This window comes from Chaetodon auriga, chromosome 8 (assembly GCF_051107435.1).
Source record: "Chaetodon auriga isolate fChaAug3 chromosome 8, fChaAug3.hap1, whole genome shotgun sequence".
Taxonomy (NCBI): domain Eukaryota; kingdom Metazoa; phylum Chordata; class Actinopteri; order Chaetodontiformes; family Chaetodontidae; genus Chaetodon; species Chaetodon auriga.
This window is the reverse complement of record NC_135081.1, coordinates 21,830,333-21,858,105: the sequence shown is the minus strand read 5'-3', so window position 1 is coordinate 21,858,105 and position 27,773 is coordinate 21,830,333. Positions and strand designations below refer to the sequence as shown.

At 43.1% G+C, this 27,773-nt stretch overlaps 1 protein-coding gene across 1 annotated transcript in view; it reads left to right on the top strand.

Moving 5' to 3' along the window:
* The window catches only part of pear1 (platelet endothelial aggregation receptor 1), a 49,006-nt gene that overhangs the window by 15,859 nt on the left and 5,374 nt on the right, over positions 1–27,773 (top strand). Inside the window, exons 2-22 of the mRNA XM_076737695.1 lie at positions 6,926–7,036; positions 7,670–7,771; positions 7,859–7,959; positions 11,700–11,792; positions 15,362–15,608; positions 17,093–17,195; positions 17,618–17,754; positions 18,315–18,527; positions 19,707–19,881; positions 20,028–20,148; positions 20,283–20,446; positions 21,467–21,569; positions 23,021–23,173; positions 23,278–23,409; positions 23,542–23,673; positions 24,123–24,245; positions 24,361–24,579; positions 25,794–25,903; positions 26,124–26,250; positions 27,042–27,104; positions 27,533–27,727. Of these exons, the coding sequence (XP_076593810.1) occupies positions 6,930–7,036; positions 7,670–7,771; positions 7,859–7,959; positions 11,700–11,792; positions 15,362–15,608; positions 17,093–17,195; positions 17,618–17,754; positions 18,315–18,527; positions 19,707–19,881; positions 20,028–20,148; positions 20,283–20,446; positions 21,467–21,569; positions 23,021–23,173; positions 23,278–23,409; positions 23,542–23,673; positions 24,123–24,245; positions 24,361–24,579; positions 25,794–25,903; positions 26,124–26,250; positions 27,042–27,104; positions 27,533–27,727 (2,920 nt within the window). The 5' untranslated portion in view covers positions 6,926–6,929. The remainder of the gene's footprint in view (positions 1–6,925; positions 7,037–7,669; positions 7,772–7,858; positions 7,960–11,699; positions 11,793–15,361; positions 15,609–17,092; positions 17,196–17,617; positions 17,755–18,314; positions 18,528–19,706; positions 19,882–20,027; positions 20,149–20,282; positions 20,447–21,466; positions 21,570–23,020; positions 23,174–23,277; positions 23,410–23,541; positions 23,674–24,122; positions 24,246–24,360; positions 24,580–25,793; positions 25,904–26,123; positions 26,251–27,041; positions 27,105–27,532; positions 27,728–27,773) is intronic.

Here is a 27,773-nt window from a genome sequence, read left to right as displayed (position 1 = left end):
GTGTGTGCCAGCCTAACTGCGGTCTAGCAGCCGAACCCGTCCTGCGCGCCAAGACTAGAACCCAGATGCAAAGGATTATGGGGTTTATATTCAGTTTACAGTAACTCTGGTTTAATGTGAGGGTGGGATGGGGAGGAGGGGGATAGGGGACTGCGGTCGATGTGTCACATGGAGGACTCCGGCTAATTTATTCCAGTTTCTGTCAGTTTCTACCCTCGAGCAGTTTTATAGATTTGTTATTCTAAGAGCTGAACTGTAAATTTGCGACGTGAACCTTTGGCTCGAGTCTCCTGCGGAGGGTATTTTTTGATACTCGTGCTGATCACAATCAGAAGGTGATCATTTAAAGCTCCTTAAGCCTGTGATACACGCCGCAACTTTATTGGCCAACTTTTAAGTGTAATTGTGCACAGCGACGCTTTAATCATGTGCCGTGTGACCGTTTTGCTGCCAGGAAACATTTGAGTTGATTTTTGTCCTTTGGTCTCTCTTTCTTTGTCTGTTGCTGAAGGTTTTGATCATTTATAATGCTCACAAAATGCACTGCCTCCTATGTACCTTTTCATTCAACAGCCCCTCAAAAGGCCCCTGCAGTAAGCCACAGACGCCTGCTTGCTAAGGTTTTCTCTCAGGGAGCTCAATTTGAGGAGGTTTTGCTTTGAGTGGGCAGAGCATTTGGGAATAAACTCTGATACAAGAGCAATGATTCTTCATTTCTGCTCCCTTATTGTTTTAATGGCATTATAATAGGTTATAATAGAGTTGAGCCACTCCTCATTCCTCCCTCTGGGAGCCACTGGCCGATTAAATCACTCCCTGAAGTTAAGATGTATGCTGACGGGTTGGACAGGGTACTTTTATTTTTAAACTGTCACTGCAGCGACTAATTGCCTCATTAAAACTCTAATCAGTAATCCAAGGGATTATAAACACTCAAAAATGTAGTCTGATTACTTTCATATACATTGTAATTTTTCACTTATGTGTTTGCGCCGCTGGCAAAGTTCAGGAAATTGATATCATGTTTAAAACACGGTGTTATTAAGAACACCTGCCTTCATTTAAAGGACCTTCCAAGTTTCTTGATTTTATTTGATTTTGATTTTTTACATTTATTTTGAAGAATTCCCAGATGTGCAATCTTTCAGTGTTTTTCAAAACATTTACAATTGAATGCATCTTCTTTTACTCAAGACAACAACATCCAGTTCCAATTTTGTTTTCTATTAGAATAATTTCTCAATAGAAAACAAGTGCTCTGCTCTAACATGCATCCATCATCGTCACAGTAGCTTCTTTTATTAGTGACCTTGTTATGAACTTTTTACATCAGACGTCAAACTGCACCGGGGACCTGGTGCTGATGTTAGAGTTACGTATTACAAGAATGCCGTGAAACAAGATATAAATTCTATTATACAATTGTGGTTTGATTCACACTTCTAAGCCACACAAGAGTGCGTTGCACCTGCAGGATCATGTGTCATAACTCAAGAGCAGAAAGTCTGCAAGAGAGCCTTCAGTATTTCACCATGTTGCCTTTGTTCGGTAGCCTCGCTGACTCTGGTTCTAAAATAGTGCACAGAATAAAGACGTTTTTATGTTATTGATTTTGGAAGAACATGCCGGAGCTCAGAAACGGCTTTGAAAAAAAGAGGAAAAGAGTCTGGAAAATGGAGACTTTTCTGTAGTTTCTGTGACATCAGAGCACCTCGACATGAAAATGAACTTGCATTTGGCAGGACTGTCTCTCTGACTCTCTCTCGGAGACACCCCAGCCAATGCGCTATCCCGTCTACTTTATTTTTCTTTTCCCTGTGACTTTCATTTCCAGTGGGTGACTAATATTTTCTACCTTAATTAGCATTGCAGCTACAAAGAAATAAACTGAGACAGAAATTTGAGGTCAGATGGAAAGGAAACGGGGAAGCAAACAGTTTGATCAGTGCCATGTGCTTCGCTTAAGATTCCACCAGAATGAAAAACGGCTCCTCTTGCAACCTGCTATTAGTTTTAATCCTATCTTAGCCATTAAAAAAGTCAAGATAATTAACAATATATCTCTTGGGTTGATCCACCACCTCTTGGATTGAAATATCTCAGAGCCTCATAGCAAGGCTCTAGATTATATTGTTAAATTTTAAATGGCTGAACAGATATCCAGTCAGTACGTTTAATACATCACTGCTCTCTGAGGTAATGCTCTGCAGTTAATAATAAACAGCTTAAGTTGAACAGTGTCAAATTGTCAATCATGGCTCATGCAAGAAGCAGTTGTTGCAAATGGTTTGATTTTGTAATTTCGTGTGTTTCCAGATTCATAGCTCTCCTGCACTGGTGTTGAAATACTGAGAGTGACTGCTGGGTTAACTGTTATTAAAGGAATAGCTTTAAGAAATATGCTAATTTGCTTTCTTTGGAAAAGTCTGATGAGAACATTGATATCATTCTCATATGTGTCACATGTCATTATTAAATTGGAGCCTGCAGCTGGTTAGCTTAGCTTAGCATATGGCAACCAGCAGCAGCCACACAGTGACAACAAGACTTCAGGAAGTTACTGCGCTCGGCCAAGAAACAGTCCTGCACATAAACCCCTGTAAAACCTTAACTCGTTATTGCACTGGTTTGTTTAGATTAAACAAATGAGATAAAATGCATTCATTAGTTAGCGTTAGAAGTGCTGGTAGGCAGATTTTGTTACGCGTGGATGGAAACTGACCAACTGTTTGCTGCTGCTTTCAGTCTTGATGCTAAGCTAAGCTAATCTCCTGGCTCCAGCTACATTTATTGGACACAAACAAAAGTGGGATCGATCTTCTCATCTCATTCTGAGCAAGAGAGCAAAAAGCCTGTTTCTGAAAATGTCGAACTATGCCTTTAACTGGCTGGTACTTCACGCTCTTGACAACTAATATGAACGTGCTCTCTGATGGGAATACCCATCTGTCAAGAAAACATCTTTTACATGAAATTGACTCAGACTAATTTTTTAGTTGTCAGCACTTCTGACACGTCCTGAAACAGAATACGGTCATAACATGGGTACGAGTGTCTAGCGAGATTAATAAAAACAGCGCATGTGTTTTCATTTGGGCTTTTGTTTTCACCGAAGCCCCTGTGCGGTTCTGGAAAGAGCGTTGTGGGGCCCTTAAACCAGCTCACAGCATTCCTCACTTGGTACGATGCAGGCGCGCGTGGGCCGCTGCTTTGGGCCTTGACAGAATGAGTCAAGAGAAGCTCAGTGAATTAGCAAAATGTCCTCAGATTCTAAAAATAGCCTCTCTCTGAACTCGTTTCAGCGTATGGGACTCATTTGATGTGTGTGTGTGTAATGTCTCCAGAACATGAAAACACATGATCAGTCCTTGAAAGAGGTACAAACTGTGCAGTGGGCGTTGTGTGTGTGTGTGTGTGTGTGCGTGCATGCAGACGTTATTGGTGTGTTTGAGTGCATGTATGCCTGTGTGTGTGGTATTTTGCCTATTTTCTATTGGTTTATAGAGCCACATGAAAGTTGCACTGCACTGAATGAGATTCCCTGCTTTTTTCATTACAAACAAGACCAAAATATGTTGGAGCAACCTCTACTATTGTGGTTTTTCACAGATCTTGGTCCAGACTTATCCTCTTTGACCAGTGGATGTGAATTGTGGAGGTGTGCATACATTACTGCCGAAGCTGTTAGTTAAACTGAATGGAAAAACTGTTACAATACATCATAGCTCCTTGGGCTTTTCTGCTGCATAGCCAAGCTTGTCCAAGTGAAAAGGTTCAGTGTGGCAGTCTGGAAAAAGCTCAAAGGAAATAATGATAGCTTAGGGCTGAATGCAACGGAGTAGAAGGCTATTATGTGAAAAGGAGGAAAGGGGAAGAATCAATCAGTCCACAGTTGTGGTGGAGATTCGTGAAAAACTCAATTTGAGTACCTGCCCGCCTTAATTCCACTAAAAAAGCAGGGGTTGCCTCATTGAGGAATCCAGTATCCTGATGATGATATTACCACCTGGTGCTCCAGACGTCTACCTGGCCCCCCTCCCGCTGTAGGTAACTAGAAGGGGCAATGCAAACAACGGCCGAGCTCCACTTCAAAACAACTCCGTCTGCACTCATTAAGTTCTCTTTCTCAGCGTTTAAGAATTCCCATGCGGTTTGAAGCTTTTCTCTAATGAAGCACAATTAAAATGAAAAGAAGGTAATGAAAAATATTTACCCCCAGTCCAATGAAGTGGCTGGTGAAGTTGATGACTCCTCTTAATAAAAGCCATATGCCTGTTCTCATAAAGTTCTGTTTTTGTGGCACAGATTTCTTAGGCGTTAGCGTTTGTGCCAGCAAGTGAATTAACTCCTGACGGTGGGTAGGAGAGTAGTAAGAGGCAGTTTATCAGAAGCAGGAGATCTGTGTACTTGCACTGATTTATGCTGCACTCCTCCTCACCAGGCCAAATCTCCAGCAGTGATAACCAGCCACTGGACCGAGTTAATGTAGATATAAATCTGTTAAATGAGATCCTGATTGATTGCAGAGGTGTTTATGGTTGACCGCTTCTACAAACGCATCAAATAATCTTTACTCTGAGGTGTTTTCTTCTGCAAAGCTCCAGAAATGAGCCCATTTGGTAAACATACATGAAGTGGCTCTGATGGGAGTTCAACCGCTGACCTTGGCAGTATTACAGGCATGTTTTATTCACCAAGCCACAGGCAAATCTTTTTCTCTTTGCAGGAAATTTCCCCAAATTTCCCGAGCAGAGTGACTTAAAATGCAAATATGTGCATGAAAAGTGAGAGAAATATGTTTCTCTACCACAAACAGATGACATTAAGAAGACAGGGCCAGAAAGTCGTGAAATGTTGCAGTGGAAACTGCTGCCACAAACCAGGGTCAAATCTCTAAATCATACAGTTTTTTACTGATTTAGTTATCTTGCGTCACCGTGGCCAAAATCTTAACTCTTACCAGCCTTTTCATGTGACAACAGCCAGGTGAAAGTGGTCATACGGTTCATAAAAGATCTACGTCCCAGCCAAAGGTAAATCTTTTTTTATGTGTTTGTCAGGATTTCTCTCCCCCAACAAAAAAAATACAAAAAATGTTGGTTGAAAGTGAGAGAAATAAATTTGTCCACCACAAATGGAAGACATGAAAGAGGCCAGACTAGAAACAGGATGGAGTTTGACAGTGGAATGATGTAATGGAAACTACAACCAGCCACTAGGGTCTTTTTGAGTTTCTTACTCACCATTGACCAAAAACTTACCCTGATTCTTACCAAATTTGCAGTCACCTAAACTATAGAGCAGTATTTTTAGCCACGCTAGCGGTTTGGCTCAATGGATGGCAATGTCAGTCGCTCCACCACTGGTCCAGACTGAAATATTTATAACATCTATTGAATGGATTACTATGAAATTTTGTTTTTACATTCATGTCACCTTTAGGATGAACTGCAGTAACTTCAGTGATCTCATGACTTTTCCTCCAGCGCCACCATCAGGTCGAATTTGTATTCTGTCCTGTATGCTTCAAAACTGACAGTCCATTCAGCCTCAGCTACTTTTAGCTAATTAGAAATTTTTAGCATGCTAAGCTACAATGGAAAACATGGTTAACATTACCTGCTAAACATCAGCATGTTAGCATTGTAACTGTGAGCATTTAGCATGCTTATGTTAGCATTTAGCTCACAGTACTGCATTGCCTAAGCACAGTCTCATGGAGCTGCTAGCATGGCTGCAGACTGTTGATTTAGCTTGAAGTTTGTCTTACTTACAACAAGTCTGAGGAGAACATTTTGGGAAAGTTGTAGTTGTGAAAGTCGAGTTTTATCAGTCAGAGAGCAGAATGTTGTTAGTCCTTCCTCTGAGATCTGAGATGTTTTTTCAAGAGTCAAGCAGATAATCTTGATCCGTGGCTGCGATGTCACTGCCCCGACAGATCAGAAATCTCCCTGAGGCCGAGTGTAGAGGACATGAGAAGCTGTGGTACAGTGATTCTGTCAGACGGGACTTGTTGAGAAAGGCCCGACCGATCCTATGTCAACACGACGTTCCCGTTTTCTCGAAAACATTCCCACGATGCTTTTACCAGAGGGCTCACACCACTGGCCTGCTGAACTTCTGTTCATTTCAATGGGATATTTTTAAGGGGGGAAGAATTGCCTCCCTCTTGCTCCCTGAGAGCCCAACAGGGTCCCCTTGCCGAGGCGCTCTCTTGGGCCGATGCACTGATTGGATCCAGATGCTGCTGGAGTGTGGAAGGGGACAGCAGAGGCGTGTGGAGGCTTCACTGCAGCCCTGATTGATAGGGGTCAGGATGAAGTTGCGAGTCACATTTCATGACTCTGATCCCCCTCTCTCTCGTTTTCTCTCTCTCGTTTTCTCTCTCTCTCATCCCCATCCATCCTGACTGCTGTCTGTGTCTCTTGAGGCCTGTGTTTTATGTACCCTGTTGAGACGGTGTGGAGCTCGGCGGGGAGCAGACAACGTTACGCTTCAAGTCTGGCTCTTTGCCTCACCTCTGCTGAGCGTTTAATGAACTCTTTTACAGTCAGAGGCTAAATCTTAACCGCAATTTACAGGCACCAAGAACCAATGTTCAGTTTGTCTTTCTATCTGCCATGCTGCGAAATGTTAATTATAGTAAATAAAAAACAAGAACAATTAATGTAAATCTCTAGTTGAGAGCAGGAGTGGAACTTTTTTTTTGCACTTTTTCCATCTGTTTGTGCAACATTTTCCACCGTGTGCTCTCCTCGCTGCTCTGTTATTGCTCAGATTTTTCACTCACTTCAGTACACAGCTTTTTGCATTGTACAAATGTTAACTCTGTATTTTCCCCCTTAATAACAGTGGGAACATGTTTTGTTTGCTGAAATGTTTGGGTTTTTGCATCCCTCTGTAAATGTCTCGTCTTCTCCCTCAGGACCATGCCGCCTCCGTATAGCGCCGTCGTCCTGCCGATTTTTAGCTTCCTCATTGGTCTGAGCTACTCTCTGAACCCGAGAGACCCCAATGTGTGCAGCTTGTGGGAGAGGTGAGGCCCGTTCAAGTGCGACAAACAAATAAATGTCACTGTGGTCATATTCGATTAAAGACGTTTTCTCATACAGTGCATACAAATTCCTGGAAGTTTGGTTAATGGTTTTAACAGGATACACAAGGGTCAGTGGTTGACAAAGGCATTATTCATCACATGAATGATTAAGTAAACAGAAACTGGTTTGTAGCATAAGAATTGATGATGGATTACCTGCCTATCCTCATACATTATCGCACCCACAAAAATCTAAATTCAAAACCACTTTCTTGGTGGCCGCTGCTGTTCTCCAACCCCAGACGTCTGTCTATTTAACTTTCAAATCACAGTTCAAGAAATGCACACACCAATCTTAGCATGTGTTGGTAGCATTGATCAGTTTCACCAGAGCTAATCAACTGTATTCATTCATTGACGACTAATTGTTGACAGGGTCCATTAATCTGGACCGTGACTGTCTGCACACAGTGTCATGACGAACCCATCCAGATCCACTGCACCATCTGCAAGGCTAAAAATAAAAAAACATGGTCCTTGTTCAGGAGTTAAACCAGTCTCTATTCTTTCAAACAGAGCTGGATGACTGTCCTGTTTCCTCTGACACCGTGTCTGTGCTGTTCTGCTTTCCAGCTTCACCACCTCAGTGAAAGAGTCCTACTCGCATCCTTATGACCACGTGACAGAGGAGCCCTGCTCGGACCCTCGGACCTCCTACAGATGCACGCGCCACAGGTAGCAGCAGTGCGATGACTCATTTCCTGTTCGGCTGACTTCCTGTTCCTGCTGGCGGAGGGTCAAAGTGTCATGTTATTCTTTCAGGATCACCTACAAGACAGCCTACAGGCAGGCGGTGAAGACCGACTACCGCAAGAGGTACCAGTGCTGTCCAGGATATTACGAGAGCAGAGACAAATGTGTCCGTAAGTACTTACAGAAACTTTTTAACAATCCACTCGCCTGCATATGTTTTTATTACTGGGACAGACAGTAAGAATGCTGGAAGTGATCCACAGGCCCTCACCTGCCTTCATGCAGGACAAGGTTTTTCATCTGTGGTCCTGGGACAGATGTCAGTGACCCCAGATTGACCTTAAATCAAAACTACAGTTATGGAGATCACTTATAAACATAAAGACCAACCTGAATTTAACTCTTTTTTTGTTTGTTTGTTGGCCTAAAATAGTCAAATCCAAATATATAGATTGTGAAAACTGCTGGAATCAGCCTGTGAAATGTCCACAAACTGTTCTGTTTTATTTATAGAAAACTTCTTCTGTGTTAAAAAGCCCAAAATCCCAGAAAAAATTCTGACATGACCTCAGTGTCCTCAATGATAGCCTGTCCCACCCATGGGTGTGGCTACAACCCCATGGTCAGCACACACCTCTGAGCCAGACTACAAACAATATCAGATCACTGCAGACTTAAAATTGTGTATAAACAGACTTATAAGCCAATTTAATGGGGTCTTGGGAGGCCCTTCTGAGCAGTTTTCCAGTTCCATGTAAACCGTGAAAACATTGTTCTTTGTCAAGATATCTAAATTAATCTCTGCAGGTTTGGTGTTGAAACTCAGTGTTGCACTGCAGAGCCATTGGTGCACATGTGAAGGAGACCCTAAACAGCGATGATGCTGGCAGAAGAAAGCCAGCAGTAAACCAGCACAATACCAAAATGACTGCTATGGTTGTGGTTTGCAAGTGAAACAATGTTAGAGAATACAATCACATTTCTGACTCAGACTCTCATGACTGACACTACTTTTTTTGTATTTTTTCCCATGCAACGTGCATCGTCAATATGAGCAACACATGACAATGGAATTCCCACAATTATGGCTTCTGCTCCCGCTGCGGCCTCTCCTGCTGAAAATGCTGGAATTTTAAACTCGACTTTGAGTTGCTGACACTGTGAAAAGCCCCATACGCACATTTTTGCAATTTTCATAATTTCATTTCAGTTCAAAGATAGCGCATCATTTCAGCAAGTGTTATTTCAACAGCTAAGCATCTGTTACTGATGAATTCAGAGGCGTGGCCCTGCTGGAGGAACGACACAGACTGCTTCCTGTGAGCGGCATCGTCTGCGAGCGTCGCTTCACTACAGCACCTGTGCCTTCATGTGACGTAAACTGAAGCAGCCAAAGCTCCTTCTTTAATACAGATGCCCGCCTTCCTTTAAATATCAAGTCGTGCAAAACAAGAGAGACTTTTAGATGTCAGGTCAGGACTCATTTATGGACTAAGGTGGAAGGCTTTTAATGAAATTTTGCTGAATACGTCAGTTTTTCTGTTGTATTTTCAGTGTTTTGATCTGTTTATTTAGTTTGGACTGATAGATTTCACTGTTTAGTTTTACGTGACATGTTTTGTGTTTGTCTTCTAACATCTTGGGATCCGTGGTGTAAATAAATGTCCTCACTTTAGCATCCTTTGGATTCCCTGTGATTTGTAGACTCATAAATAAATCAAAATCAACTATCTTTGAAGGGGAAAACATTCCTACATATGGGTTTGATTCATGACTCAGTTAACATGAAATCACCCTCACAAACTGAGCTTTTTATGCCTTAAGCAATGAGAAACCGAACAGTAATCCTAATCTTAACTTTAAGCACTTAAGTATGAAGCTAATTGTCAATTTACGGCTTTGACTGTATTTCTCAATGCATGTTTGTTTGGGTGCGGTAGTTCAAATAAACAACAGAGGGTCTGTTCTGATGCAGCTGTCAACAGTTTGCTGACACACTGTTATTGCCGACAGTCAGCGGTGACATATATAAATAACGTGAAACCATACGTGCCCTCGCATGGGCTGAGAAAATTCTACCCTAGCTTCTCAAACTTCTCATACGTCACTGGACGGTCTCAGAAATGCATGACGGTAATAAGAAGCTTTCTGTGCTTTGTGCTTGGAAAACTGGCATTTTGGAGATAAATGTTTTGTGTTCGGCAGAGATAATTGTGCGGTTTTGGTTGCTTGTTGTTGAGCCACCTTTCACAGCAGCCTCTGAACGCCTTGTGTGTGTATTTGTGTGTGTGTGTGTGTGTGTGTGTGTGTGTGTGTGTGTGTGTGGAGGTTTTCTCTGTAGTTGAAATCTCTCCTTTCAACGTGTCATCTATAACTCCTCCTAAACCCACCTTCTGTACAAAGTTTTTTTTATTTTTTAAATAGATATAATTAGATATTATTATACTTCCCTCCTGCATTTGATGACAAGTCAGCCTTTTCTTAGATCCCCTAAATCTGCAGCCTCCAGCATTCACACACCTTCAACTGGAGAGGAAAAGCATCAGAGACATTATTGTTTATTGTGTTTGGATGGAAATATAAAAAAAGAGCATGTGCATCTGCAGCACGTGCTTCTCAGTGGCGTGTGGTTAGGAAACACTTGTGTGACAAAAAATGAAGAGATGTCTGCAGAATTATAAGCCCTGAAAGTTTCAATTAACTTAATTAATAGCAGAGCCATTTATGATGCTGGCAAACACGCGGCTGTCTTTCTAAGAGGAAGCTCCTTGACAGCGTGAATGGCGTCTGACACTGGTGCTTTCAGTTGTATGGCTGAGCCCAGCTGTTGGCTGGCAGCTCGGGCGCTGTTTATGAAGGGTGGAATGTATTTATAGGGAAAGAATGCAATTCAGCTGAATAGTCCTTTGACTGAATGAAAACACCCTCTAAACAGTGCACTTTTGAAATAGATGTAACAGGCACATGGTCTTTATTGATAATAATAATAATAACAAAGATCTCCCCCATTCAAAAATGTCTTTTTCATATGTTTTGACTATAGATGTATCTGTGCAAATTGTCACACTGTAGAGGTGTTTTCATGTTCTTCCACTGAAGTCTGTGCACTTCCTGAGATTCAAACATTCCTTTGGCAAGCTAGATAAGATAAGATAAGATAAGGTAAGATGAGACTTTATTGATCCCATGCTGGGAATATTTACTTGTTGCAACTGCAAGAATGAAAATAACAAAAATACAAAATGAATACAGTATAAGAAATATTGCCTTGGCTCATTTTTCACGGTGCACATTGCACAGTAGAAAATATATAACGCAGTAAAAAATATATAGCATAGTAAAAATATATGAGCACAGTAAAATATGTAATATTGCACATGATAATCTGCACAGATGTGATGGATATTAGCAAATGTACGTCCCAAATTAGAAAATTAATCACTGTCTGATATACAAATACTATTGCTGCCAATGAGCCGATGACGCTGGCTATCAAAATAAACGGAAAAATCTGTTCAGCAGTCGACTTTTTTGGTCATTTTAACTGATGCTTCCCTAAAAGCTAACCCAGTTGTTTTTAGGCCTGAACTTAACCAAACATAAGCCACACTGACTGATTTCACTGGCTTGATTTTCCTCTGTGTCCCTCTAGAGGTCATGGATGTATGTTTTTGCTTAATTTGACTTGTTGAATGAATAAAAAAAAAAGACCAAATCTAAACACAGATTCAGATCCTGACAAGTGCTGAGTTCTTCAGCTCCTTAAAACTGCTGGGATCCACAGTCCTGTCCGGTCTGTGCACTTCAGATACCTGCACACCTTCCTGTATGTCACCCAGTGTGTGCTGAATATCAGCTCAGTGGACTGTTCCTTACAAAACCCGCTCTGTTATATGTTTCTCATCAACAGCTCGCTGCACCAAGGAGTGCGTCCACGGTCGATGTGTCGCTCCGGACCGCTGCCAGTGTGAGGGAGGCTGGCGAGGCGACGACTGTTCCAGCGGTATGAATCAGCCTTTTCCCCTCGCTCAGACATTTCCTCACTCGCCCTCATTCGCCTCTCCTTCCATCGCTTTCTCTCTAGCTCTTCAGGTGCACACACACAACCTTCGCATGCGCAACAGGAAATGACAACTGGCCGTTAGTCAAGTGGCTGATCTTTACAAACACCCCTCCATCACACGCAGGAGGCCTGTCCAATGGAAACAGCAAGGGAGCATTACCGCATGCACAGCAATGAGTCACCGCTGTCAGCCTCAGTCCAGAAAGCAGTTTACTAGACCAGAAGGACACCGAGCTGCACCTCCACCTCTCACTAAGTTACTGTTCTAAATCAATAACAGTCACATGAGCTCAGATTTTCAGCAGCTTTTTGTAGTATAAAAGTTGAGAAGCAGTAAAAGGAATAAAAGTGAAATTCATCCTCCAACAAACATGTAACAAAATAAAAAATAACACAAGAGCAATAAGTTATGAGTTAAACACTGTGTGATATACTGTCTAAAAGTAGCCATTGTCAATAAAAAGAGTCGAGACAGACATTAGACCTGCTCCTTTTACCCGTTATGACTTCTTTTACGAAGCTAAACTCAGCAGAAATGGTTATATAAGAGTTTTCCGAGGCAACCAGTTCAGAACAGTGAGTCTAACCCTGTTTGTCTTGTTTGAAATCTCCCAAAATGTGATCGTTCAAACAACGTCGAGTGTGAAACCAGAGCCGTATTTTTGGGGCTGATGTTGTTTTCCACTACCTCCAGCCCCTTTCATGGCAGTAAGCTGGGTCAATAGTACGCAGCCCTCCTCCATTCTACCCCTATTCCTCTGCAGAGCAAGCGAATTAGCTCTAACGGGTCGTGGTTGAAGTCTTGACAGGGGGATGATGGGAAGGGGAAATGGAAAATGTTACCCCACTCTCTTTCTGTTGCATGGCCCAGTTTTCTCCCCGTCTCTCCTTACACTCCCTCCCCTGAACCTCGCTTTCATTTTTTTCTTTGTTTTCACTCCTTCGCTCCGCTCTTCCACTCCTCATCCTCCTCTTTCCAGCCTTGGCTCCACTGTATCGTGCTATAATGGAGTCTTTTTGGCAGAATAAGCCCAACACTTCCTGGATGCCTGTGTGTTGATCTATCTAAGGGAAAGAGGAGATGGGCTTGAGGTTTTTCGTACTGAATACTCGACCATGAATGTGGAGAAAAGAGGAGTGGAGGGAGAATCTACTCAATGCTCTTTGCTCTTTACCGCACATGACAACAAACGAGAGGGGATGGGAAAAAATGAGAATATGGTGCTGATGTCAACGACTGAGGTTAAAGAAAGGCAGGACTTTAGCTCATTGGGATCTAGAAAACATAACGTCAAAGTATTTTATTCTTTCTTCAAGGAACCCAGACAGCCTGAGTCAGAAACGAGCGGAGAGGGTCAGTTAGATGGAGATTATGTGGACTTTGGACGCAAAGCCAAACCCAAACCACCGCTTTGACAGCTCTCAGGGGAAAAGGAAGAATTTTCCCATCATATCAGTGCATTCCTCATAAAGGGCTGACAAGAGATGCCAGGCCTGGAGTGTGTGCCATCCAGTGGGTTTAGATGCTGGCTGCATTCCTGATCTATTTAAAGCTAATCAGACCTGTGATCTCAGTAACTTATATCTATGTATATAATACTGTGCTGTATTAATTAGGTTTCCATTAACACTATAGACCCGAGTCGGAACATTAAAGGTTTGCACTCTTGTAAACAATCAGCTGTGTCGTGAACCTTATTGTTCACATACTTGCCTACGTACTATGAGTGTTACAGGAGGAGGCCACTAGAGGGCACACCTGAGAACTTCCAGATTTGCATGATTCTACAGTAGCCCAGAAGGGACAAGCCAAACACTGGCTCTAGACAGTGCCTTTCACATTTTTATTTTTGTGGTTTTTAGCTACGTTTAGCTTCTCTTACATGCTTGTAAGAGGAGGCGAGGGGTTTTCAGTTGGTTGTAATTAGCAACTTCGCCTCTAGATGCCACTAAATCCTTCACACTGGTCCTTTAACTCCACCAGGTGGTTGCTCAAAAATCACACCTCCATTCTGGTAAATTTCACCCACTCACTCATCGACTGTCTGGATGTGTCAGCTCTGTAGACCCTTCAGTAAATCTCCCCTGCTGTCCTGGAGAATGTCTGTGTAAACATGATCGCTGCTCCAGCTGAGTTTCTCATTAGTCAACGTGACACACACGCAGGCAGAGCCCCTCTCCAATGCCCACACAGAGAACGAGTGAAGTTATGATTCGGTTAAACAGAAGAGGCAGGGGTCCTGCTCCACGTTAGTGCTGTAAACACTGCAGTCCATGGCAGCGCGCTAAGCTCCAGGCCAAATTTGGCTCTGCTCTACCCTCTGTGTAATTATTGTCAAAGCAGTCCTTGTACTTTTCAAAGCTGTGGCAGGGCATATGTTCAGCAGAGGCAAGGTAGGGGGGAAACTGGGAACATGGACTCATATGACGTGTAGCTCCGGCCTTGGTGTGCCGTTGACTCCGTGCGTGAATGTCTGCTGCGCGCATAAATCCACAGAGGTCAGCATGAAATTGTTGGAATTGCTTTCGGCTGAAGGGGGAGACAACTGAAGCCCATCCATGAGTTGCGTCAGGCCTATTGGATATCACATTTTCTCGATGGTGTCCAAAGACAGTCGAGGTTATTGATGAGAAATTTGAAGAATGCACCCTTGACCAATCTGGGGTCTCAAAACACGACCCAGTGGACTGAGATCTCTTCATCATGAATTGAAATCCAAACCTTGTGTGAATCTCCACTGCACACTAACCCCCCCGGAGCCGATCCTCAGGCTCCTGTACAATTAACCATTTAAAACTGCTCCGTCCAGTGAGCTCCATGCAAATCTCCCTGCCAATCCCAAATTATTTGTTGGTAATATAACACCCCAGTGCTAAAGGGGAGGATTTGGACGAGGAAGCATGAGGCTGATCCACAGTAATGTGTGGAAGAGTCAGTGCTTTATGTCATCCACAAGCCCTCTTCCTCTCTTGTCTCTGTTATTCATCTGCTGGACGCACTGAATTTAATTGTTTCTGTTTGTTTGCTTTTCATGACATCATCTTTTACTGTAAGTGTACACCACAGTGTATGGGAGGAAAATAGTATGAGGAAAAACACAAATGACATGAAATGATCACGTGTAATCTGATTTTCCTTCAGTGTTTTTATTTCATTTCCAGCACTGCAGAGTAGCTTTGACTCGATGTTTAGAGTAGCGGGCGCATTACTGGAAGCTGCACTGCTTTGGAAAATGTGGGCAATGAAAGTGAGAACATGCCTGGTGTGAAGACGTGTGGCTGTTTAACTGCAGCAATGGTGGATGTACAGGCGGAAAAAATGTGGATAAATCAGTTGTAAAAAGTGAGGAGATGCCTTATGTAAACTGCTAACTTTCCTTAAAGGCAGTTGAATAGGCATGAATAAAACAGAAGTTTTTGAGGTTGTGTTTCAGTATCATGTCTTAATGGCACTGTGTGCACATGCGTTCTTCATATCAATAACAACAGTTTGTCCTGTTACCTCTCAGCCTGCGATGACAAACACTGGGGGCCAGGCTGCAGTCAGCAGTGCAAGTGTGAGAACGGAGCTCTCTGCGATCCAGTCAAGGGCGCATGTCAGTGTCCTCCGGGCTTCATAGGACGCTACTGCGAGGACTCCTGTCCAGCAGGCACCTTCGGGAAGGGCTGCCTGCAGAGGTGCAAGTGTGGGACCGGAGGATCCTGCGATAAAGCAACCGGAGAGTGTGTGTGTCGGGACGGATTCACTGGGACTTTGTAAGTGATTAAAACCAAGCTGACCGCGTCCGTAGAGTAGCTATAACTTGGTATGAGCCATATTTAGAGTATATACAGTTAATGATTTCACTTAGAAGACACTTGATAGCTCACTTCATTACACACCACTTCATTACACTTTACTTCATTATCTTTATTCTTCTCAGGAGGTCTTTCAGACACAGATCTGTCAGTTCTCTTATTTGTTTCCACAACTTAATTTTAAGATGGGAAAAAAGGCCCTGCTGTACTGTACTGTAATCCATGAGTCATCTGTTACACCCTGTTTTTAGATGCCCCTGTGGATGAGTAAGCGATGAAAATTCTTCCCCGCTTGATATTAGTGGAAACTCTTATACTGCCGATGTGAAAGCACAACGCGCCACTTTGAGCTAAATAAAAAAAGGGGCTTGGCAGTGCTGATTATGGGATAACACTCCTTGATGAATTGGGTGTATTTGAAGTCTATCCATGTTATTACACCTCAAAGGCATATTAGAAAACATAATATCCCAACAATGAATTGTACAACAGGTAGTTGCAGCCAAGTAATGTGATTGGTTGAAGGCACATTCCAACCGTGCTGATGATTCCCACGAAGCTGCTGCGATGCCAAGTGTTAAACTCATCGGGGAGCTGCTGTTTTTTTCCTTTTTTACCACTTCTCTTCAGAGTAGTTGAGAATATAAAAGTGATGCTTGAACGACTACTTGTCTACATAGTCACTTTATATTTATACAGTGTTTTAGAACAAAAAGATTTCCAAAATTTGAAGCTGTCAAAGTGGTGACATTACTGTCTCAACATTTGCGTTCTGTGGTGGAAGAACTACTCAGATCTTTTGCTTCAGTAAATGATGTAAAAATACTCTAAAAATACACAGCAGTCACATTTTTACTTAACTTAAAATACATAAGTATCAGCATCAGAATACAAGTGCCAAAAGTAAGAGTATTCATCATGTAGAATGGTCCATTTTAGAAAAATGTGTATTATGTAATGGGATTAAGATTATGATTTTTTTTTTTTTTTTTTTTATATACACTGCTGGGAGGCTGGTAATTTTCCCCCAAGGATCAATAAATCCTTAGCTTAATCTATACTAATGCAACATAATTTATTGATTGATTATATTTTGCATAATTAATCCGACTCTGCAAAGTAACAATATTTGCCTCTGAAGTGTCGTCGTGTAGAAGTATAAAGTGGCAGAAAAAGGAAATACTCATGTAAAATACAAGTACCTCAGAATTGTACAATACGTTACTTGAGTAAATGCACTTAGTTACTTTACACCACAGTTTGTGCTGTTTCAATAATTTCAGGAAAAACTCTGAACACACTTTTCCTTTTGTGCACTTTTACTGCAGAGCAAAACATTTACTTAAGTCCTCAGGAATGTCCCCGGACACATGGAGTGTTTTTGACTAAAGTGCTCCATTAAACCGCTATTAAGCATCAACTTCATCCTTTCCCCCCCCCAGCTGTGAGAAGGCGTGTCCCAGGAAATGCCAGGCACGATGCCCCTGCCAGAATGGTGGCATCTGCCGGGGCAAAGGGATCTGCGCTTGCCCCCCTGGATGGACGGTGAGTTGAAGTTTGTGCTGACACTAACCTTCATGTTATCTGTGGAGGCTGCCAGAATTTGAATTAGCTCATGTGTTATATTCCAGCTGGCTCCAAACTCGGGACAAGCAGTCTCTTTTTCTCAATGCTGACTTTATCTCTAAAGTCATTTTGAAGGCAACCTGTCATCACTGGAGACATGCAGATGGTTTTCCACGAATGTGAAAAATTCATCATGAGGTTTCTTTGTTTTTGGAAGACATGCATGAGAGGACACATGACTGTGATCCCATCAGAGACAAAATGAACAGATTATTTTCTGTAGCTGCGTCAGCTGTAAAGTTGCTATGTCGGGGTCTGCTTCCAGTTTTTGCAATGATGCATCTGTGTTTATTTGGCATTTCCTTCCTCCTCATCAGTGTTTTGTCCATGTTACTCTGCAGGGTGCAGTTTGCACAGAACGATGTCCAGAGGGACGGTTTGGACCAAACTGTGCTGAGGAGTGTGTCTGCCACAACAGAGGCAAATGTGACCCAGAAACTGGACAGTGCCAGTGTGCTAAAGGTTTCACTGGTAACAGGTGTGTATGTGCAGGTGTTCTATGCGGCTGTCCTACAGGTCCATTCATGCCAAGGGACGCTGTGCAAAGGCTAATTCGCTCACAAGCAAGGGCGCAGCGAGGTTCACCACTTTGTGAACACATGATTGGATAAAGAATATTACTGCTGTTGTGCAAATGTTTGCTGTTTTTGTTTTACACAGCATCTCAACTTTTTTGTAAGTGAATGCTCAGTCTGCAGAAACCTGGAGGCATTTTGTCTCCCTCATACACTTGATGTGGTTTGGTATTAAAGCATCACAGACCAGCTGGGTTGCTTATCATGAGCATGCTGTGTGCTGTTTACTGATGCCTGATTTCTAAGCACTGAACAGTCAACCAGTGCGGCTTTTCTGACAAATAGAATTAATGCTGTTTAACAGACAAAAACTGCCTCAGCTAACATAACTGGTCAGCCGCAATACGAAAATGTTGGTTTAGATTGGGTTTGTGGGTTATGTGCAGATCAACAGCAGACTTGTGCGTTACTTTCCATTTGTCCAGCTTTTCTGTGCATTAACCCTCTGTGTGACTGCCCTCAGGTGCAATGAGGAGTGCGCTGCAGGCACTTATGGTCAGGACTGCAAAGGTGTGTGCGACTGTGCTAATGGTGCACGCTGCTACAACATTGATGGAGGCTGCCTGTGCGAGCCGGGCTTCAGTGGTCCCCACTGCAGGGACAGGATGTGTGCACCTGGCAAATACGGCATGCACTGTGAACGCACCTGTCTCTGCCAGGAGAAACACACACTCAGGTGAGTGGGTGTTCTCAGGAGAAGAAGAGGAAGAAGTTTATGCTTTGCACACATTTCTCTGAGGCAGTGCTACTCTGGAGGCAGAAATAATCTAATTTTGGTTGAGCTAAACCTCAGCGAGTGGAGCCAAAGAGACACAATCTGGGGAAAGTTAGCTAGCTACTGGTAGCCCCATTTAGACCTGAGCTCATCCACTCTGTAGAAACCAGTTCTGGCTGGTTTCACATGTGTGGCTTTTTACTGAAGGTGGGAAAGGTCAGCCAAAATATTTCACAAACTCAGTGACTCAGCAATACGTTTCTCTTGTAAACATGAAGCATACTTTCAATTAAGCATAAATCTTACCATCATGAGGCTTGTTTGAGTTTTCAGGTCCTCAGCGCCTCGTGTTGGTGTGCCTGATGAGCTTGTTGCTGCCATCTGTGTCTGCAAAAGGACTTGTCTCCATTAACATCTAAAGACCACCATTTTGGGCTAACATTAGTAATCTGGTAACTGGAAAAAAATTTAACTGTGCTATCCAGCTAGACAGGCTAATAGGTAGTTTGAACCAAGCACACATTAGCTAATTGTTAGCCGTTGACTGGCAGTTCTTTACTCACAGGTCAGTGTAGCTTAGCTCTGCTCTCAGCTCGTTCCTGTTGTCACACGGCTGGCTTCACACGTTCTGTGGTCACTAAAGGCCCTACACACCCACAATAACCCGCCACAGGTGTTTTTATTTTACCCGATTAGACCTCAGGACTGTGTGGGCGTGTGCAGACCTGTCAAGGTGGGGCAGTTTGCTCCTCCATCATTCTAATCATTGGTGTGCTGAGTTTGGTGACCTCATAGTTTCAACACGTCTAATCAACCAGAACAATTGGAAACACCTGTGTGTGGCTGCAGGATTGCTAATTAGCTTAGCTGAATTGTCCTCAGGTTTACTGGCTCCACCAGCTGAGATGTTTCTTTCCCACCAATGAGATTATTTCTGATTTCAGAGCAGCTCTATCAACAAGGAAACAAGTGTTCGAAGTGAAAACACATAACCTCATAAAGCACTAGAAGTGTTCAGCACATGTAATTTAAACACTCTCAAACTGAAAACTGTCTCTTTGGCAGAGTCAGCACTTTCTCTTAGTTTCTTTGCATTTGTGTAGCGACTTCATCACATTTAACATCATGTTCATTGTCCAGCTGTCACCCAATGAAAGGAGAATGCACATGCCAGCCTGGGTGGGCGGGACTATTCTGTAACGAGACCTGCGCTCACGGTTTCTACGGTCATGGCTGCCTGGAGCCGTGTCTGTGTGTGAATGGAGGACTGTGTGACAGCGCCACCGGTCAATGCCAGTGTGCCCCTGGGTTCACGGTGAGCGGTGGAATCAGTGGATTCATTAATAAATCAGGTTGATTGGTTTAGATCGCAGAAGCTCTTAGATCGATTGACCTACTTTTATTGTGTGCTAATCTGCCGTCTGGGTTGATTTTTGAAGTTGATATCTTTTGTTTTTGCAGGGGGTTCACTGTGAGAGTCCATGTAAAAGTGGCACCTATGGAAAGAACTGCTCCCTGGAGTGCTCCTGTGAAAACTTTATCGACTGCTCGCCCATTGACGGGAAGTGCTTCTGTAAAGAGGGTAAAAGCTTCTCACAGAGTCATTGCTTGACCTGTTGACAGACCAGTGAATGCATGACTTAAAAACTGGTCTTTTTTTTTTTTTCAACTATGTGACCAATCAGACATGAGTGACGGTGCTTCATGTGTCTGCAGGCTGGCAGGGGCTGGACTGTTCCACCCCCTGCTCTGAGGGAACCTGGGGTCCAGGATGCAACGCCACCTGCCACTGCACCAACGGCGCAAAATGTAATCCTGCAGATGGATCCTGCACCTGCACAGCCGGCTGGCAGGGGGCACGCTGTGACCAACCATGCCCGGTAAATGCCTGGATTTGAGGGTTTATAGCTTGGTTTATTTGTTTATGAAGTGGTAAATCAGTGGGCGATCTGATATTAAAAGACCCTTCAGAGAATCTCAAAGCAGACAAAAAAAATTTGTATGTTTTTGTGATATGTCTGTTTTTTATCCAGCAGCTCCTCCAGTCCAAGACAGTTTTCTTTTTTAGGAGCCAATAAAAGAAAATATGAACCTTGAATACAAATACAAAAAGAGTACATTTCCAGAAACCTACTAATTGTGCTGTCACACTCCACACGGAGCAGATTGTACTGTCAAATGAAAAGCTGGGTGAAGTCAAACCTCTGGCCCCACAGCCACCAATACAGACAATAATTGGTTCAATTTCATGAAACTTGCATCACTGTGATGTAAAGCACGACATGTCAGTCATAAATGGGTCGACTGCAAATAAAAAGTGAGGTAGAATGAAATAGATCTTTGTTAATCCTGAAAGACATTTTGTGCCTGAAAGTACAAAGTAAGATGCAGCAGTTTAATGAAAAGATCAGTTTTAATGTGTCAATCCTCCCACTTCAACTCTGTTTGTCTCCCAGAGCAGCAGAAAATGTCCTGGACTCGAGCCACAGCGCTGCATGTAAACACGTCACTTTGTAAAATAATACTAACTGTAGAAGATAAGAAAAATGCACTCCGTGTTTATTCTACGTCAAGCTGAGTAGACGAATGGACTGCAATCTTTGATAAGACGAATACACAAATCATAAGGGTGAGGCCATAATTATACAGACCGTGTCAGTTGTGATTGGGCAGTCTGTAGAAATGTTGTCCAGCTTTTCATCCCTTACCTCACCCTCTGTATGCTTTAATCTGGGTTTTGGACTTGTGCCCCCTTGTCTTTGCCATGCCAGCCCACCAGGCTGGCCATGCAACAACACATTGCCAGTGTAGTATTTTGTCTGACTCTGACTGAGCTGGCCGAAGGTTGAAGAGATTCCCCTGACAGTTCTTTGCCTGTTGGCATTTGTTCACATGTGCAGATGGGCACGTTTGGGCCAGGCTGCCTGAAGAGGTGTGATTGTGTTCATGCCGACGGCTGCCAAGCTACCACCGGGGAGTGCTACTGTCTGCCAGGCTGGTGGGGTAAGTGACGGCGTCCTCCTGGTGTCGCTGCCAGCTTGGCTTTGGTGCCACACGTAAATCTGGTCCAATAGAACTAAGTGAGCCACAGGTTTTAAAGCACGCTGCGTCTCTTTGATTCTGATTGTTCTGTTCTCTGACTTAAAGGACCACCAGTGATTCTGTGTGTTTCTGCCCATTAACTTCAAAACACCTACACTTTACATTTTCCACAAGCCTGATTCCAAAAAAGTGGGACACTGTTAATTATTGCTGAATGTGATAATTAGCTAATCCTTTGTGACATGTACTCAATGGAAAACAGCACAAAGATAATATATTTAACGTTTGACCTCATCGGCTTCATTGATTTCTGTGAATATCTGCTTATTCTGAATCTGATGCAGCAACACATTTCAAACAAGTTGGGACTGGAGCAACTAAAGACTGGGAAATATGTGGAATGCTCCAAAAACACCTGTTTGGAACATTCCACAGGTAAACAGGTTGATTGGTAACAGGTGAAAGTATCATGATTGGTATGAAAGGGGCATCCTGGAAAGGCTCAGTGGTTCACAGTGAGGATTTCATTCAGTTTTTATTCTGTTTTACACACAGTCTCAACTTTGTTGGAATCACAGTTGTATTATAAATTGGATTATTTGGTTATTGTTGCTGATACATTCGTGTACAAGTATCATTTTACTGTTATAGTTTTTCAAGGTGGACCTAATTTGAACTACTTTATATCCTGGTGGATCATATTTTATTAAATGACATGTTCTGTATGTTGAACAAACATGCAAAGTAACTATTCACTAAAGCTCTAATGGTATGAATATGTCCCTCTCAAATGTAGTGCAGTAGCAGCATAAAGTGGAACTCTCATAAGTAAATGTACTTTTGTTGCACCACTGATCACATTATAATCCATCTGCAAGTAAAGACTCTTCTGAAAACTCTCCCTGTTGTTACGGAGCTAAAACACTAAAGATTTTATACATTTTAAAGCAAGAAACTATAAATCACATCATCGCTTTCACACTGTCTCTGCTCATCATTTGAGTTTCAGTTTTGAAAGCAAGCAGGAAAGTCTTAAACAGTCTGCGATTACGACTCTGTCTTTGTGGACGGAGGTAACTGAAACTTATGGCACACTGTGCTTTGGAAAATGATAAGCATAACAAATCAGTCAATATAAAGCCAGGCACTATTAAATGTACACAGTGTGTAGTTAATGGAGTAAAACATGCCAAACCGCTGGCTCTACTCTTCACACTGACTGCTTTTACATTTGATAGCTGAATACATTTTATATTTGCTCACTTTCGCTGAAGTAAATTTATGAATGCAGGACTTTCACTGGGGTGTGTGGAGCTGGAATATATCTTCATTGTGTCATTGCCAGTTTTACACACACACTGAGCGCGTCCTGCGCTGCTTACTCATCCTCCGCTCTCCGTCTTTTCCTCAAGGCCCTCGTTGTAGCGAGCCATGTTCAGAGGGCCTGTGGGGGCGCCACTGTAACCAGACCTGCTTCAAGCATTGCCCCAACAGTGACACGTGCTTGAGGGAAACTGGAGCGTGTGTGTGTCGCCCCGGTTACTGGGGAGTCACCTGTCAGAACAGTGAGTGCTGCTGTCAGCCGGCTGCCATCCAGCAGCAATCTGAGTGCGCTGGGTTTTCTTTGTAACACCTGCCTTGATTCACTCTTTATCTCTTTGTCTGGCAGAATGCAGAGCTGGTATGTACGGTGACCAGTGCAGCCTGTCGTGCCCATCCTGTGGCCAGTCGTACCGCTGCCACCATGTGACAGGAGAGTGTGATTGCCTACCTGGACACACCGGAGCCAACTGTGATCAAGGTTGGAATTAGCTTATTATACAGCCACATGCAAATCATCCAAACTCGTTACAGGTGTTACGGTCATCGTCTGCATTTAGTCTCAATATAACCAGCGCAGGTCATTTTATATGTGACATTGTGTGTTTTCCAGTTTGTCCAGCAGGCTTCTATGGCAAACTGTGCTCTGAAGTGTGTGTTAACTGTGCCAACAACTCCACATGCGACCACCGGGACGGCCACTGTGAATGTTTGCCCGGCTGGACCGCTACTGACTGCTCCATACGTGAGTGCAGCAACAAAAAAGAGGACATGAAATATGACTGCTGACAGAGGAATACAGCAGATATTTAACTTACTGGTATTCAGGGTGCAAAAGCAACTGTTATCACTGAGATATTGAGTTACATACGTTTAGTTCTTTTTCGTCATCACTCAATCTGCTGATTATTTTCTCAATTAATTGTTTTATCACGACCAACAGTTCTAACCTTTCTATTTGCTATTAACTTTTGTTATTCAGGTTACTCATACAATCAGAGAGTTTTGTGTATTTTTGCTCGAAAAATGATCGATTATTAAACATCAATCGTTCTGATGTTCTGTTGATCGGCTATTCGATCAATCAGCTAATCACTGCAGCTCTATAGTCTAATATTTCTCCAGAGCACCACAGTTGAATGCTTTGTTATGTGTGTCTCATGCATGGCTGTGATGTGTACCTTGTGTTTTCAGCCTGTAGTCCAGGACGCTTCGGCCCGTTCTGCACTCAGACCTGCTCCTGTCCAACCAGCCTCATCTGTGATCGCTTTACTGGAGACTGTGTCTGTGAAAGTGGAGGAGATGACTGTAAACAAGGTAGACGTTAACTCACGTTTATGCTTATGTTAACCGTGTCGTGGCTGACGTGTGTTATTTTCTTGAAAAGCAGCAGATAAGAACTCGACTTCTCTCCCCACCTCCGCTTTGACAGACTCGTCGGAGCAGTCAGGGAGCGTCATGGTTCCTCTTCCTCCTGGTGAGAGGGAGTCGTGGGGAGCCATCGGTGGCATCGTGGTGCTCGTCATCCTGGTGGTGTTGCTGCTGGCTCTGCTGCTGCTTTATCGCCGCAGGCAGAAGGACAAGCAGAACAACACGCCGACCGTCTCCTTCTCCACCAGCCGCACGGTCAACTCTGAATACGCTGTTCCAGGTACGGTACCGAGGATATTTCTGTCAGGAGAAAAACAGCATGTCAGTGTCACATACTGTGTATGTATATTCTGTACCTGTTGGAGACTTTATTATGCCTCTGTGCTGCAACAGCTATGTTTTCAGGTTGTCTGTCCCTCAGTCCGAATCTTGCGGGCACAATATCTCAGGAACACCTTGAGGAAATTTTATTCAAATTTGGCACAAATGTTCACAAAAGGGTGAATTGATTAGAGTTTTGTGCTCAAAGGTCAAAGGTTAAGGTCACTGTGACTTCAACTGGTGACTTAACAAGCACAAGGCAGTAATTCTATATTTGTCTGCTGTAGCATTAACTATATCTGCTCTGCCAGCTCTCTAAGTAGATAGAGAGCTTGTTTGTGTATCATCGGTAGACAGTTAAACTGCTTTGAACCACTATTCCTGCTTATCTAACTTCCACACTGCACGACACAAACATTCACCAGAGAGAAGTGCACTGATAACTTACATCAGTTTGCTGGTTAGATAGCTAATTAGCTATTGGCTATAGCCCATTAAACATCATATAAACTTACCTGTGAATGTCACCTCGGTCTGTTTAGATGCTTCTTTGATCCTTACTCTTCATTTCTGCTAAAAGCACCCTGTCTGCCCATGATTTATAAGTTACAGCACAAGTTTATTTACTTGGTTCCCCTGCTGGGGCTCAGCCTGCCAGATGCTGCCCATCAAACACAGATACGATAAGCCTCTCCAGCGGTGAACCTTTTTTCTTCCTTTTAATAATATAAAACTATATGTTGACATTGTTTTGCATGGCCCGGCTTTAAGACTGCAACATTATTAAATTTAAATATTCTACATGTTTTGTGGGCTACCCCTTAATTCAGCCTGACATATGTGGTATCCTTCAAAACTAGTTTTAAGAGAGACTGGAGAAAAAGTGGCTTGGATTGGACTGAGCCTGTCTGCACGGCATGGATTTGTAATGACTTATATATGATAGAGTGAAATAAAATTCAATATCATGCAGTCCGTTAGGTAACAATGAATTCTCGCTGGGGAATCTTCAGCGTTTCCATGATGTTTTTATAGTTCTTGGTAATAACGTGGTTTTGGTTGTATCTCACTGTTGTGTTTTTGTAATTAGTGTTCCACACAGATGCATTTTATTGACCTTGAGGTAATTTAACTGCAGCAGACGTGATTCCATGTGTTTGCTTTGGCCTACAGATGTTCCTCACAGTTACCACCACTACTATTCCAACCCCAGCTACCACACACTGAGCCAGAACAGGCCTCCGCTGCCACACCTCCCCAACAACCATGACCGCACCATCAAGGTGAATGTCAGCTCCGTTATATCAGCTCACTGATCTGATACTTAAGGCAGTTTTCAGGCCTCATCGCAACTGCAGTGCAGCAGCTGTGTTTTCAGGGCCATGCAATCATAAAATGTTTACCCAGTAAATCGCTGCTTCTGTCAAAAGCATGTTTTAACTTGGCACGTTTTCTTTGCATTGATGATTTCTGATAATTATCACTGTTCTGTCTGTCACACAGAACACCAATAATCAGCTGTTCTGCAGTGTGAAAAACATGGAGCGAGAGAGAAGGGGCCTGTTTGGGGTGGAGAGCAATGCCACACTGCCTGCAGACTGGAAACACCACGAGCCCCGCAAAGACTCAGGTCTGCCTGGGTGGCTCTCCACTGTGTGATTCACCTTCATGATCAGTCACTTCACATTTTATCCATTTAGAGGAGACACTTATGCGGAGAGACCTGCAGCCGTGGAGTAAAATGAAATGAGTGGATTAACATTTACAAGCTAATAAAAGGATTTGGTTTCCTGACCTCCTGACCACAGCTGCATAAAAATAATCTGTTAAACCTGCTAATATAACCTTCTGCTAACACACCTAAAAGTGTTTCCTTATTCTCAGTGTCAGTGGAAAGGTTAGCGTGTAATATTAGTGTAAGTTTGATCAGCAGGGCAGAAAAATCTCTCAGGGGAAAACACTGAATTTGCCTAACTGTGTTAAACAATAAAATTATAATTCTGAACGAGATTTTATAGCAGCAGCCTTAAAATACCGGCTGTCAGCAGCTTCAGTGTAAAGATAGCTGTATTGATAAAGGCCTTCAGAGCCTCAGCTGTAATAAAACCACAGATGGAGTGTAAATACTGAGAAATCCAGGCCAGAGATGCAGTAAGAGCCGAGGAGAAAACTTCTCTTGTATACAGGCTACACAAAAATTTATCGAGCATCACGTTTCCTTTGGACAGACGATCATTTTATTCAGTAATGCACATTTGAGACTATAAAAACAATAAGGACTTCATAAAAAGCAATAGTTGTGTTGCCAGCTTTTGCTCACCTGGTATTGATTTTGCAGGTTTCTGAAGCAGCTTATCTGCTTTTGATTAGCTTCTCATAAATGAAAAAGAAGATGCCAGATTTGTCTTTTATTGTTTACAGGAGCTTTTGGAATCGACCGGAGCTACAGCTACAGCGCCAGCCTTGGAAAATATTACAACAAAGGTACTTTATCACCTTGTTTTCACTCTTTTTCCGCTCCTGTGACTTACTACTGTAAAGAGATGGAGGAATACAGAAACTACATTGTCAAGGTGATGCTACTTCAAGCTATATGATGACATGAACTTTAGCTGCATACATGTTCAAAGAGAGAAGCTTGTCGTTAGTCGTACACTCATGAACTACAGCCCATGATTGTTTTAGCCATGCTAGCAGTGTGGCTCTTTGGACGGCGATGTTGGTCTGCCAGGCTTTGGTCCAGGCTAAGATGTCTCACCTACTGATAGATGCACTGCCATAAAATTTGATGCACACATGAATTGTAATAACTCCTGAAGTTTGATTGAACACCATCATCAGGAAAACGCTTTAAACCAGAACCACACTTTGACCTCTGACCCAGCTGCTGTTCTGCATTCTGACTCTCTCAGAGCTGAAGGACACGGCGGCGGTGAGCAGCAGCTCTCTGAACAGCGAGAATCCTTACGCTACCATCAAAGACCTTCCCGGCCTGCCCTTCTGCCCTCCAGAGAGCAGCTACATGGAGATGAAGTCCGCCGTACCCAGAGAGCGAGCGTACACTGAGATCAGCCCGCCGCCATTCAACACGGCCACCTTACGCAGAGGTGAGCCACACTTCCTCCGTCAGCAACGTCCTCATCAGTTTGACTT